This window comes from Belonocnema kinseyi, chromosome 10, assembly GCF_010883055.1.
Source record: "Belonocnema kinseyi isolate 2016_QV_RU_SX_M_011 chromosome 10, B_treatae_v1, whole genome shotgun sequence".
NCBI classification, from domain to species: Eukaryota; Metazoa; Arthropoda; class Insecta; order Hymenoptera; family Cynipidae; genus Belonocnema; species Belonocnema kinseyi.
In genome coordinates, this window is record NC_046666.1 from 92,833,723 (window position 1) to 92,849,354 (window position 15,632).

Here is a 15,632-nt window from a genome sequence, read left to right on the forward strand (position 1 = left end):
TCGAGACCTTATAAGGGAGTTGCAACGATTGTACCCGGAATATTCTGTTAAACTGATCGTCCTTATCATCGGCGCTTTTGGAGGTGCCAAGCTTTCACTTGCCAATAGCCTAAAAAGCATCCCTGCGTGTCAACAGTATGCTAGAACATTTGCGGGAAAAATGCAGAAGGCGGTTGTCCTTGGGTCGCTCCGTGTTCTTAGGGTGCACGAGGCTTTTGCTGGATCGTCGTATTGATTCCTTTACAGACTGTAACCACCTATCTCACGGATGTGAGACGTGGTTATGGCTGAAATTTTATCGCGATTTCGCTGGAAGCGGGTGCAATTTTTCAGATTAGCACCCGCTCCCGGCGAAATCCTGCGGTTGTCCGTATGACAAATTTTTAATTATAATAGTATTAATATTTATATAATTTATATTTTATACTTGAAGTAACGTAACCTCAAAATACACGCATATAAAGAGGCGCGCGAAGTATTCAAATCATGAGAATCGCCAGCCCAGCATCGAAATCTGAAAATATTAAAATTCCAATCTCTTCATTTTATTTCAAAGCTCATAGAGATATAAATAGAACCGCCGAAGTGTTCCGACCGGAAATCGTGCACCTTCGATTTTTGAAATTCAGAAGAGGAGAAATGGGTTGCGCGCGCAACGCAGGCATTTATATCGTCTCCTACCATATTCACACGAACATAGACGTCTCATAGCATTACACCACGTCTCGTTTCAGATCTGGGATCACTGTCCTGATGGCAGAGATTTCTACCTATCTTAGCATTATACACTTGAAAATTCAGACCTTTGTAACTTACCTTTACATTTAGAATATTTTATCCAAAAAAGTGTTCTACACTCCTCGTAGAGCGCGTCCTAAAGATAGGTAGCACTGTTCAAAATCACGGGCGGTAAACGTCCTTGTCACTTATTGTGTACCGTATTACGAATAATTAACAAATAGGCCTTAATATAATTAAAATCGCCAAAGTTATGAAAGTTTAAGAAAAAAAAGGATCATGATTTTCTATTTTGAATATTTCTTAGGTTTTTTCATTTAAGAAAAAAATTATTTAAGGGTTTTTCTTTCAACAACTTAAAGAACGAATACTAGAATTTTTATCAAAATTGCTGACAATATCTGAAAGTCTTCAGATGATTTTACATGGAATTGTTCTAAACTGACTGTGCGAATTTTGTTAATGATTGTAGTACTTTGGCTTGTGAGATTTTATTTTGGAAAAGTAAAATAGTTAATAAAAATTTTGTAAACAATGATTTTTTGTTTTTTCAATTAACAATAAAGAATGTATCGTATTACTTACAAAAATTCAACACTTTCTCATTTCAAAAAACGCGCGCAAAGTTGCACTTTCATCGTTCGAGCTTTTGATTTGGGACCACTTTCATAAGGATACGTACTACAGTGCTTTAAGAGTAGGGACGAGCACTCCATGTACATCCTCTAAACTCTAAAGCAGAGCTGTTCAACGAGAGGAAATTCGGCTACAAATAATCATTTGCCAAATGTCTCGTTTCTACCACCACGAACCGTTACTCAGCTGTAAGAGTGCGACGGAATTTTTCCGTGCTGAGTGAGGTGGCGTAATGGTGGAAACGAGATATCTGGCAAATAAGTATTTGGGACCTCCCTAACATTTCCACCGAACCTAGCATGTCCTCGTGGTAAGACATGCTAGAAAAGTCAGTATTCTGCTGAAATATTTGAGTCGTTTTTTCATTTTATTATATTGATTTTTAGTTCGCAATTTGTCGTGCATCAACCATAACACTGAAATGCATAAGGCGCTAAGCGGCTAAGGGTCCGTGATTTTGTCAACTGCACAAATCTGGTCCGTCTGAAGCATAATATTGTCCAGTCTCCGCATTAAATTCCCGCCCACTGCGCCTTTCCGCTACGCTGCTGGTGCTTTTCTGCAAGAGTTTCAAACGACAGCACTTATAGGAATTACTACAACGCAGTTACTACACTCGGTGTATTTATCTGCATAATTATTGATTTAAAAGACCCGCATCGATACGAGGCCGAGGCAGCCAATGAACGATGGTGGACAAATATATCTTGACGACTTGCGGTAGAGGTGCGGGCCCCTCGAACCTCAAAATTTAAGAATCCTTACGTTTCAAGGCCGCAGAAATAAGATGAACTTTACTGTATTTATATTTATTTATACATAAGAAATTACTACCAATCTTTATAAGTTTCCTATTTTTTAGTCAAGTTCTTAAATATTTCATGATGACCACTAACATCTAAACAAAAAGTTACATTGTTCTCAAAAATTAGAAACTTGTAAACTGCAGAAAAGTTTGATTTTATTTCAATATTATTATATATGTATTCTTTCTTCATGTCAAAGATTTTATTTGATAAAAAACACATAGCTGTTATTCTTCTGGTAATTTTCAAGCTATTAATGTTTGTACTTTGTATGTTTAATAAGAGTTTTCACAAAAATGCCGAGTAATCACTACATGGAAGAAGCGCAAATGCTTCTTACTGCAAGCGATGATATACCTGATGCTGATAACATAAGGACCGCCATAAAGGTATATAAATGTACAAATACACACACACACGCATATATATATATATATATATATATATATATTCATACATATTTTAAATCGATACTTGAAGAAGCTTACGATATCCATGGCGACAAATTTTTAAGATGGATTCTTATAAGACTTTTTTCGGGACACATGAATCTGAATGTTCTAAGTCGATATATCGAATAGTTTTCGAGGTATCGATTGCTTATATTAAAATTATTAACCATTGTTTTTTATTAAAACAATTTTTGAATATGGAATTCGATGGGATTTTTCGCGATAAACACGAATTTGAAACTGTTAAATGGATATCTCGAATAGTTTTCGAGATATACATTTTTTATTTAACCTTATTTCTTAATATTATGTATTCCGATAGGATTTTTGGTAAGAGAACATAATCTGAATTCTTTAAATCAATACTTCGGATAGTTTTTGAAATATTAATCTAGTCTGTTAAATTGAATAATGGAAATATGCAGGTCTCACCCCTACCACATTTTTGATGCCTCCTTGGGAGTGGGAAGGTATCCCTTTCATTGGTCACAGAAATAATATAAGGTTACACCCCTACCACTTTTCCAAAGCCTCTTTGGGGGGGGGGGGGTACCCTCACACTCTTACCTCTTTTTCATTGTTTCATGGGGACGGGAAGGTACCCCTATTATTGGTCATGGCATTGAAAAAAGTAAAAAAAAATTGATATCTCGAAACCTATTCGAGAAACCGATTTCAAACTTTCAGATTCGTGTTTCTCATAAAATGTCTGATTGGAAACCGCATTAAAACTTTGTAGCGAGGGATATCGTTATCTTACCGATACTTCACTCGTTGTTTATAGTCGTACAAAACATTTTTACATTTTGAGAATAATAAATTCTTTTATTCGTAACACAGAATGCCATCATATTTTGAAGAAACCTATTAACATAGACCATCATTTCGATGGGTTCTGCAAAGAATAGGTTATCTTTTCGTTCCCGTTAAGAATTAGGCTAACTTCATTTAGCTAAGTTTTCAGGAGGAATAAATAACGTATTATTTTTAAAAGAAGTTTTTTTTAAAGAGTTTTATTCATTTTAATACTTCTACGTGTTTACTAAATTTCATACAAAATAAAGTTAGCCTAATTCTTACCGATAACAAAAAGATAACTTATTCTTCGTGGAACCCATCGATTTATAGTCGTCAGATATTTGGGAAAGTCATTTTGCTTTCTTACTTTTTTTAAATTTGAGATACAATTTTTCTACTTTTTAACAAGCAAATAAAGGAACTTTGAATAATTTTTATATTGTGCCACCGAACACTTCGAAGAGTGGACTTGAAATAAAATATACATTGGTTCATTGAAAACATTTATTGCAATTAAGCCTATTTCAGGATATCTGGGATTTGAGAATGTCAAAGTTAAGGGCCTCCATTGACAATTTTTTGAAAAGTGAAGGATGGCATGCAAGACTGGACCATCTTACAACTATGGAAATTAACAGCGTACGCCCATTACTTCCTCACGCTTTGGATCAAATGCATCGAATGAAAATGGTATTCAGCGTTTTACACAGAGAATTTATCTTTGTGCTAAATTTGTCTCATTTTTAACTATGGATACCCCGCCCCCCACAAAATCTTTTAGGTGTTTTTGAGAATGTGTACTAGACTGACCTGTCGCGCTAAGTATTGGGAATAGGTCTGCAAATAAAGTTGAAAATTTGCCTTTTATTTGTGGAAACTGGAATATGAGAGTACTATTTCAGAAAAACCATCCTCACGGGAAATTTATAACTCCTAACAACTACCCCTTTAGGGTAGTTTTTATAAATACTTATTTTTCTTATAATTCTACCTGTATCTCCTGTGGCTGCTTACGGTCCGAATTAATTCGGACTTTTGTTGTATTAAAGATAAAATTTTGCTTCTTTTCTTGAAAATTTGTTAGAGGGTGCATATCCCTTAAGAGGGTCCCTTTATGAAATAGTATTTTAATATTTCAGTTTTCAGAAATGAAGGAGAAGATTTAAGCTTTAATTTGAGATATTTTCCAAGTATCTAACACGTCAGGTTTGTGTGCTATAATTTATCAAAAGTAGCTAAAAATGTGTTTTTAAGTGTTACAACTCCTGTTTTGTCAAAACTTTCACGTGATGTACACTTTCTGAGGCCAGATTCTTTTTTTAGAACATTGAGCATTTTGGTAGTATATATGTATTTGTAGTACATTACAAGTTCATTTCTTCTCCGTTTTTTCTTAAAAACGATCAATTGTTCAACAATTGTTTAAATAATACGCTTTACTCTATCATTTGTGTGCATATTTAATGTATTTAAGGTTGAAAGTCTCGGTAATCGTGATGTAATCGATAATTTGAATATATTATTAAAAATATATGTTAAAAGTAACATTTAATGATAAAACCCACTTTTTTAAAGCATTTTATAATAGCCAATAGAAATTGCAATTATTAAAATTAAATAAAAAGCAGGAAAATTGGCATCCAGATTACTGGGACTAAGGTCACGATTATTGAGACGTTTACCTTACTTTGTGAAAATCGCTTCCAAAATATCTGTTGTCGAAATTATTTGAAAAAAACTATTAATTAACTAGTTTATTGGGAAACCACTTAAAAAAACACCTAATACTCTACCTCTAGGCTGGTGTGGAAAAGAGTTCATTTTACAAAATATTCTTTCAATTTCTGGCATTACTAACATAAACGTTATAAAACTGATTCTTTTGATAGCATTTTTTATAAGTAATAAATAAACAATGTAAAATCAGTTAATTTGTATTTTTTCATTTATTTTCTTAAGCAGATATTCTATAAGTAATTTTCACAAAATAAATACATAAAATATGCACAAAATTGATACAGTGAAGCATACTATTTAAACGATTATTGAACAACCGATTCTTAAAAAAAAAAATAAATAAAAAAGGGGGCTTGTAATGAACTACAAATACATACATGACACCAAAATGTTCGAATACGGTCGCAGTACATTTTCCAGTACATACAGAGCCTTCCAAATGGAAAGGATCAAAGTTTCATGGTCATAACTCGTGACCCATATGAGCTAAAACATCGTATTTTTTTATTTTACGCAGAATTTAGTTCTCTCTAATTTGTTCTTTTGACATTTTTCTGCAGGATATGTACGAAACGAGCAGTTTTGAAAAATCTTTTGTGGCTATAAATAGCTAAAAATAGAAAAAAATTATATTTTTATAAAGAGTCATAACTCTTGATCTATGAAGACTAAAAGATTATATTTTTTTAGATTTACGCAGAATTTCTTGACCTGAAACTTTTTCTCTTGCACAACTTATGTAGCTTCAAGTAGAAGTGAAGTATTTTGAAAAAACTGAACACGAGCAGTTTGCCTTGAAAAATAGGTCAAAAGCGGTCTACTTTGTGAGGCTATAACTTATTATCTATTAGCGCTATATCATTTTATTCTTGTTTAGAATTACTTGAAATTGCGTCTACTTCAATTCAACTTTTATCATTTTTTTGTTGTAAAATTAACAGGTTCCAAAGTACAAATGCAAACTTCAGAATTGTGTTTTTTCGCCTCTTTTTTCAAAAAATTCCGGATTCTTTGAAGGACTCGGCACCTATTGAAGAACGAAGGTTTTCTTTGCCATAACATTTTTTTAGAATTTTCTCTAGTTTAATTTTAGGGTCGAAAATTTTGCTTTAAAATGCAACGGGAGGGAACAGTCGATGCAAACACGATTGTTAGAACTTCTTTCAAAAATATCTCTGGGACTGACTGGTGTCATTTCTAGAAAACTTAGAATCTTAATCAGAATCAAATAAAATAAACTGTTTTAGAAAAAAACTGCGCATTACCTACTTAATACGGTGTAAACGTACGAGATGCCTCAACTAACCTTATATACTTTTCGTGTAAACTCTGTATATCTTTCCTTTCTTTACATCTCCATATCCCTACTCCATAACCTAATACCGGCCATACCAGCGAATCAAATGAACACATTCTCCTTCTCCAATTTTCTTGAACCTCCTTTCTTTTATCCTTTCTTTTATATGAGCTCTATGATCCCCATCTCCCCGTCCATTCATTCTTTCTTCCCCTTCCTTTTCTAAACCTCATTATCTTTGCCTTTTCCACATTTAAATTCAACTTTTTCCCATCTAAGTATTTCTCTAATACTGTTACCAACCAGAAACTATCTCCTACTTACTCTCCTATCTTTACCCTGATTTTTGTCTCTCTAAAAATTTCAGATACTCTCTTTATTAATTCCTCTCTTATCCTTATCCTTTAAGTCCACGAATATTGCTATCATTGCTCCTTATTCCCTGTTAATCCTCTAATGGATAATGTGTACTCTAGTACACATTATCCATGCGCATTCCTTTGGTTCCGTTCCTTCATATTTCCATACTTTACTTGGAATCTCATCTATACTAGGTGGCTTTCCATCTTTCATTATTCCTAACACCTTGACTATTTCTTCCCTTGCTTTGTCCTCTTCCTCATATCTTTCTCAGCCATATTTTCCTCCTTTCCTAACTTTTCTCTCTACTCCTAGCAAATCCAAAAAATATTGTTTCCATTCTACCATCTCAATATCTTGGTTTACTCTTTATCATCATTTTCTCTCTCTATTTACTACATTTCAACCTCTTCTTCTGTCCTAACCTTCTCCGCCTCTCCCTCAAAACTTTTATTTTCTTCCTTTTTTTGACAAAACAAATTAGTATACTTCTTTTTTCTTATTTATACATTCATTCCTTAATCCCATCGCCATTCCTCCTATTGATCTGCTCTTTTTATCCTTCCTCTTTGCATTTTGAACTTGCTATTTGTAACCTCTTGGTAACCTTCCCCTTACTCTTTCATAGCCTTTTTCATCCAGCCACATCTCCATCAGTATTACTACAGCCTACTGTGTCAAATTTCTTATGAACTCTCTGTCCTTTCTCTCCAATCCTGCTATATTCCAGTAACAAATTCTGCATTCTTTCCTAAATTCGTTTCTTGTCTTTTTTTGCTTCTCACTATTTCTTATTTGCCTATCCCACTCCTTTCGCTCCTAGTTTCCTTTTTCTTTCTTTTTTTTTATCACTTCTCTCTTATATTCCTATTTCTTTAGTTTCACGTGTACCATTCTCTCCCCTTTTCGCTCTTCCCTTCCTACACTTCGCACTTCCTCTATCTCTACCTTAGCATCAATCCGTTTTAGTACTGCTTATACTCCTTTCTACAGCTCCTTCCTTCTAATCTTAGAACATTTATCACTGTGTTTCTTTTTTTCTTCCCTCCCTTTCTTTTCTATTCTTTGTTCTATTTTTCTCAGCCTTTCCTGGTCTGTATTCCTACTCTCGCCCTCTCTAAACTCCCGATTTGAGCTTTCTACTTTATTTATCTTACCTTGCATCTCCTCTACCTTTTTATTAGTATCTTTCTGCCTTTCTAGTTTTTGTTCCAATGTCTGAATCCTCTTCTCTTATTTTTCCCTAATTTTTTCCTATTTCTTTATTTCTTTCGTAAGTTCATCCATTTCCCGCTTAATTTCTTTCCTTATTTCCTCTCCCCATTTCTCCTGCCTTTTCTTCATACATCCATATTACATCTATCATAACATCGCGAATTTCTTCAAGTCTATCCTCTTTAGTTGGATCTTTAGTTTCATCTGCGTTTCCTTCAGTCCTCTTAATATTCTCATCCTTCTCTACAAAATTATGCTTTTCCGGGGCGATCGGAACATTTTTGTATATTTTAAGCTTGAACCGATATCAATCTCTCTTTTTCTACCGTTTTTCTGTACGTTCTCCTTGCCTTCCTTTCTTTGTTCTCTTTCTTCGGTGTGCTAAAAAATTCCTGCTCTAAATCTTTTTTTTTTTCGATCTTACTCGCTTCGCTAACCATTAATCCAATTCAAACGCTCCTGCCTCCTATCTTTTTCTGCTTCTATCTATCGTCGCGTCCTGGTGCCTCCACGCTGCTACTATCAACCCGATCCTCCCACCCTGTCACAAATCTCAAATCAAACCATACGTCAACTTCAACACAAATCTGTCACAGTCCTAAAAAATATCAGAAAAACTCTGCATCAACAATTCCCGCTACCTCATACTTTCATGCTGGAAACAGAAGTCCACGAGACACTCGTAATTGACTAACAATTCGTACTTTAGTTAGATTGGTTTTAAGTTGTAGGTAAGCTTCTGTGGAACCCAGATGTCTTAGGTTTTTAAACATCTTATTATAATTCGAAGTAATAACTCTATCTATAAATGTGCAAAAAAGATTATTTGACCATTTAGTGAGAAGGTTACTTTTTTCTGCAGAAACCACCCCTAGGTTGGTCCACTGTCTGCACCACGCATTCCTCTCGCCTACTGATTCAAGCAAGGATCTCATCTGAGAATCCCAGTTGAACTTGAAGCTTAATCCGCTCTCTTGATCCAACTCACAGAGCCTTCTAAAACATGTTTTGGACAATCTATGTTCTTCCATGCTAACGAGAGAGATCCACCAATTATAAGCTCTTGTAAAATATTTAAAACTGGTTTGTTCGATCCCTGTTTCCACCCAAGCTAGGTCAACTCCTGTAGGGAAAAACAGCACCGTCACGATCTAGGATGCGCGGGCCAAAAAGCAATTATGGGCACAGAAATAGTTTAAGGTCCGATGCAGATGGCGTTATTTCAGTTTTGAAATCGGTATGCGGGGTGCAGAGGGAGCAGTGGCCACATACGTTACCGTCATACTGCTCAGTAGGACTGCAATGTATGGAAAGAACGGGAAACAAAGGCTGGGCAGCCCCCTAGAGGGGAAGGCAGCCCGGGTCCAGCACCTCGGCAGCCCCCACGCTATGAGGACCCTTTCACTGTCATGAGATTTGAGGCTGTTTCAATAAATAAAATCCTAAAGACATGGCTCAATTCAATTCTAATTATCTGAATCATTTTCTCGATGTAATTTTAAGAAAATGAAAAAAAAAGTTGATGAAAATCGGTTAACATTTCGTGTAATCAAGCATATCCTTTAATACATGCAAAATTACAAGAACTGTCAACTGGCATTGAAGATATTAACCGATTTTCAGCAACTTTCTTTTCTCAACCGGTTCTAATTCTCTCGCGTGAAGCATGCAACCTTCCGCATGACCCACAGTCAAGTTTCCCGCTTGGGTTCTAGCAGAGGGAAAAAAATGGTAGGGTGGCGGCCCTGCCCCTCCCTGAAAACTGCAAAAAAAAGTTTGGAAATCGCTGTACTAAGCCACACAATTATATTTTAGCCAACCGTATTCATTAAAATAAAAAAATACTGGCGCACACAAGAGTAGCATGTACACGTGCACTAATACATGATAACTGCTTGGTTTCTCTGCCCGATTTTAAAAAACGTTGATATCCTCCAGATGTCACAAACCCCAGATGTCTACCCCTACAGAGCAGTAGCGACCAGAATTTCACTTAAAAGAGTATTAATCGCATCCCATGCGTAAACAGAAAGGAACTATTTTCGTCTTTTTTGGATTTAGCTGGAGACCATTAATAGCACAATATTCTTTAAGGATTTTTATTTTGTGTCCAGCGTTATACTATGACGTAGCAAAAATTAGAATGTTGTCTGCAAACAGAAGCATAATCAGGGTTCGAGCTGTGGACAGCTCCGCTCCCTTCGCCCCCTTCCTAAAAATGAATTAAATTATAGCAGCTATATACATAAGGAAAGAAAGTGGACTGGGACTGTCACCCGGCAGGACCCCTTGCGATACTTCGAATTTCTGTGAATAAGAGCTACCACAATTGAACTTCAATTTGGCGTTTCTATACAGAGAGCGCAAAATTCTTATAAACCTTTCACTAACTCGTAGGGCATAAAGCTTGTTCCATAGTTCTCGTGGCTGACAGAGTCAAACGCTCGTTTGAAATTCACGAAAATCGAACAGGGACCTTCATTATTTAAAACTGATACAAATCGGGGTGGAAATAGGTGCCGATAAAAATCAAACCACTCGGTAGTACTTATAATTATACAGGGTGAGGAAAAAGTATGGGAACCTCCGAAAATCTCAGAGGGTTGGTCATAAAAAACTGGTAAATGTCAGGTCTTATGTAATTTTCAACGAGAAATCCAGTGATTACCTTGGATTTGTCCTTATCATTAAAATTCTTTTCTAACCACTTGTTATGCGCGATTTTCTTGCAAGCATAATTTTACATTTATTTTTACCTCTAGAGGTCACGTCGCCCTTGGACCACTAAGATTCTGGCCATAAATTGTTCATTAAGCAATTTTGAACTTCGTATTTTACCACAGTTGTAGTATTTGTGTTCGGAGTGCGGTGTATATATTGAGTTTTGTCATTTTTGGGCTCCTTTGTGCTTAAAGTATTGTTTTCTAGTTTCGAAGTTCAACAACTCTTGTGAATCTGATTAATATACGTATATCTAACGATGGGTGCTTGTCCTGAATGCAATCAAACAATCTCTAGAGGATCTCCGGGCGCTGTTTCCTGCAAAAAATTCGGTGTCTTTAGCCACTTGACGTGCGTCAATGTCGGATGGTCAAAAAAGGCATTCGATGATCTGAAAAAGGGTTTAATTGATTTTATTTGCGTAAACTGCAAATTACAAAATACTAGCGACACGTCTTCAGATATCGATCAAAGCTCCTTGCCGATTTCCAGCACAGATGTCGACCCTGCCGGCAAAGATTAGGCAGCTAACCCTTCAATTACAACAGTTTCTCCTGTCACTGTTACGGTCCTGCCGCCTGGATACATTGAGGCCATACACAGTGCGGTATTATAGACACAGGGAGAAGCGGCGGTGCAGGCGCAGGAACAGTTGAGAAACATTTTCAAGGAATTTGAAACCAAGCAGCGTGAGTGCATTTCCAAGATTAATACTACAGTCCAGGAAATAAAGTCAGATGTTTCTGATAATTCTCGTAAAATCAATCTGCTTGAAAATTCAACTACAAGTAACAGGGAAGATGTGTCTAAGATTAAAACGGAGACCAACTCGCTGAAATCGAAGGTCACCTCTCTTGAAGTTTCTCTTAATTACCAGGAGCAAGCTGCGTTGCAATACACCCTTGAGATTCACGGGTTACCTGTTAAGCAGAATGAGGATCTTCCATCGGTCCTCGAACCGGTTGCTAAGGCACTTAATGCTCCCTTTGCTAAAGATGATATTCTAAATGATTATCGCATTCGTAAATCACCAACATCTAATTCACTGCTTCCACCTATCATAGTTGCTAAATTCAGTAAACCGTTATCAAGGGATAAGTTCATCTGTTCATAGCTGTCTCTGAGTCCTGATTGACTCCTAATATACCTTCTAAGTCTCGTGACAATTGCCAACTATTCACTCTTTCGAAGAGACAGGGACGAGAGAAGGGGTGGTGGAGTTTGTCTTCGTTTGTCTTCGACCGAATTTATCTTTTTTGAAGTAAAATCAACTTCAGATAGTGCTTTCGTGGGAGTAGTTTATAAAACACCCAATGCCTCTTATGGCACGGATCTTGAAACGGTGATTTTTTCACTTATCCCTAACTTTAATAATATTAGCCTTAACGGAGATTTTAACACTAACTTAAATCTCGCTTCCAATTATTCGAAATATCTAACATCGTTAGTGTACCTTCAGGACTCTCGATTGTACCTCATGATTCTACTAACCATACTGATCGCTTCAGTTCTCGTCTTGACTTAATGATTGTAGATGATATTGCTAAGGTTGTTTCCTACGAATAACATACTATCCCTTTTCTCTCTGACCACGACTTGATTAATATTATATTTAAATTTTCTTACAGTACAAATACAAAAACAAACCAAAGATTGGTGCGAAATCTCTCTAAAATTGACGAGCATTCATTCCACGAACATCTAATGACGTATGATAGGGAAAAAATATTACTAGATAGAGATAAAGATAATAAAATCGACGCTCTGACTAACCGCATAACTGTCACCGCATTCAACCAATTTTCTCCACTACACGTTCCTAAAAACTTCAGTAAAGCTGCTCCCTGGATCACATCCGAAATTAAAAATCTGATGAGGGAACGTGATGGCAAACGCCGAATTGCAAAAAGAACCCAAAGCAGTACAATAATAGCTCAATTTCATAAACTCAGGAACTTAGTTCAAACTAAGAATAGAGATGCGTTCAATCAATACTATTATAATGAGATTGCACATAGAGACAAAAAAGAGGACATTTGGCATCTCCTTAGATGTCCACACCTAATCTCTCCCAAGCACGAATCTATTGATAGTAATTTTCCGCCTGGGGACTTTTTTAAGACTTTTTTTACATTTCCCGTCCCATACTTACCATCATCATCTTCCACTATTCTTCTTAATTCAACATTTAATGACTCTGACTTTTTTTTCTATGACATCTCACCTGAATTACATCTGGAAAAAACACTTCAAATCAAATCGAATGCCACCGGAACTAATGGTATATCAATCAAAATTATTAAACTTGCCCTTCCAATTAAATTATTGAACTTGCCCTTCCCAAGATTTAAAAACCTTATTCTCCAAAAGACTTCCGGCCAATTTCTATTTTATGTGCACTGTCTAAACCACTTGAAAAAATTGTTCACATGCAACTTTCAAAATTTCTAGATAAATCTACGGCCATTGACCCGATGAAATCAGGTTTTCGGTCGAAACATAGCACTCTTACCGCTTCACTTAAATTAACGATGGATTTTAAATTAGCAATGGATAATAGGGAGATCACGATTGTTGTCTTGTTTGATTTTTCAAAGGGTTTTGATATGGTTAACCATAATTCACTTCTACATAAGTTAAAATCTTTCAACATGTCAAACTCTGTCATCAAATGGTTCAGATCATATTTTAATACTCGGTCTCACAGAATTATAGATAGTAGTGGTGGGCTTACTGACTGGTTGGAGGTCAAGTGTGGAATTCCTCAGGGCTCCATTCTGGCACCCCTCCTTTTCAATTTGTTCACCTCTGACCTTGGAAGTGAACTTCAATATTGCAGCTACCACAAATATGCTAACGGTTCTAAAATTTACTTATCCGGATCTATTTCCTCATTAAGTAAATTACTTGTTCTAGCCCAGAAGGATATCGATCACGTTATACTCTGGGCCTGGAAAAATGGACTTATCATTTTCGCCCCTTCGTATCGAGAATTGCACTATACATTTTTCGGAAGTGGTTAAAGATCTAGGATATTTCCTTAACCGTACCTTGTCCTGGTAAAAACAAGTACAAAGTATCTCGAGGAAAACATACAGAATTCTACATCAACTATATAGGAAAAAGGACTCTTTACCTACCTCCACCCGGATACTTCTGGTTAAGAGTTTAACCTTGCCTCATTTTGACTACGGTTGTTTAGTATATGATGATTTGACCGAAGATTTAAATTTAAAGCTCGAGCGTGTGTTAAATGCCTGTGTCCGTTTTATTTACAATTTTCCTGAATACGAACACATCACTCCGTACAGACTTAAGGCTGGTCTGCTTAATGTTACCAAGAGAAGACAATTCTTTATGGGTAATTTTCTCTACAGTCTTTTCCAAAACAAAGCTCCTGAATATCTATTTAACCTTTTCCAATTTGTGGACATAGACCTTCCAGCACAGTCTAAGCTTCGTGAAAGACATAAAATCCTTAAGATTCCTTTACACAGAACGTGTCAGATTCAACGATCATTTATAGTAAGAGGTGCCCGGTTATGGAATAAAGTACCATTCGATATTAGAAATGCACCTTCCCTGTATCATTTAAAAAATCTTTGTTTCAAATATTTGTACAATAACTCGAACCCAACTCTTGAAATTACTCATTGGTAATCTCTCGTATCTTATTCTCGAACATTAAAACTTCGAAAATCCTTTTTTTTCTTAAATTTTGTAAATATTTTTTTCTTATTCACACAGTTTTTCCCTATTTATTTCTACTTAACCATGCACATGAGCTACTAATTAATCACTCAATCGTACTTAATATAAAATAATATCATGCCTAATTCAATGCGTATTATTAGGTTAACTACATAAATTTATTTATTCTATTTAGTTTATATACTCAATTAGGGTAGGGTGGGGCGAGATGAGCATAGGGGGTAAGATGAGTCACTTAATTTTATCGTAGGTGATAATTTATTTTGTAAATGTTTTTTGAATTAATATCAGGAAAAACATTATCAAACTTCTTTTTTGAGAATTTTTCGCTTAATATTGAATAAATCTGGAAAAAATGAAAGTAAAAATGTTAAGACCTCTATTCTGCTATTTTGCATTTGTGTAGAAGGTTCAAGAATCACGCAAAATCACATATTAGATGTTTTTCTAGTGGTTATTTAGATAGCTTATTTATTAGACCTTAAGTTTTCAACAAATTTATATATAATTTTAAATCCGAAATAGTTGAAATTTTGATTTGACTAAAAATGTCATATAGGGCGGAATGTGCCACTGTTCTGGGGCGGAATGAGCCACCTCTTCCTGTGCATTAACCTAACCTCTTAGTGTAGCAGTCAGTAGGTTAGGATGCAGTGTTTAATATTATAAGGTTGTGCAGGGTATTAATAATGGTGAATATGATATGCGAAATATCAATATGATATGCGAAATTCACAAGTTATCATTATTTGAACTTTCAGAATCTAATGAAGATCACTTTTTTGAAATGCTCAAAAGTAATGATTATTTATTCATTAGAATCTGGATGTTTTATTATGAAGTTCATAATTGTTCATACTTTGACTGTGTAATATCCGAAAAATATTAATTACTTATTTATCCGGGAAACATGCAAAAATGTTAAACAAATTGCATTTACAAGAAAAAGGTATCTCCGAAATGAAATTTTTTCCTAAGCAATTTTGCAATATCTCACGAAAATTTCAAAGTGGACCGTCAATAAGTGTTTGAGAGATAAAGCAAATAATGTAGAGCCGGGTTACTTTGAGCGCGAGCTGCTGCATCGTCTTACCCAGTCTACCACGAGCATGTAAAGTCGAGTTCGTTAACTTACGTAATCGTGGATATTTTCCCAAAGGC

At 35.5% G+C, this 15,632-nt stretch overlaps 1 protein-coding gene across 1 annotated transcript in view; it reads left to right on the forward strand.

Moving 5' to 3' along the window:
• LOC117181523 (probable DNA replication complex GINS protein PSF2) overlaps nucleotides 1–15,632 on the forward strand; it is a 51,690-nt gene that overhangs the window by 21,252 nt on the left and 14,806 nt on the right. Inside the window, exons 2-3 of the mRNA XM_033374297.1 lie at nucleotides 2,464–2,569; nucleotides 3,959–4,120. Coding sequence (XP_033230188.1) covers nucleotides 2,464–2,569; nucleotides 3,959–4,120 — 268 coding nt within the window. The remainder of the gene's footprint in view (nucleotides 1–2,463; nucleotides 2,570–3,958; nucleotides 4,121–15,632) is intronic.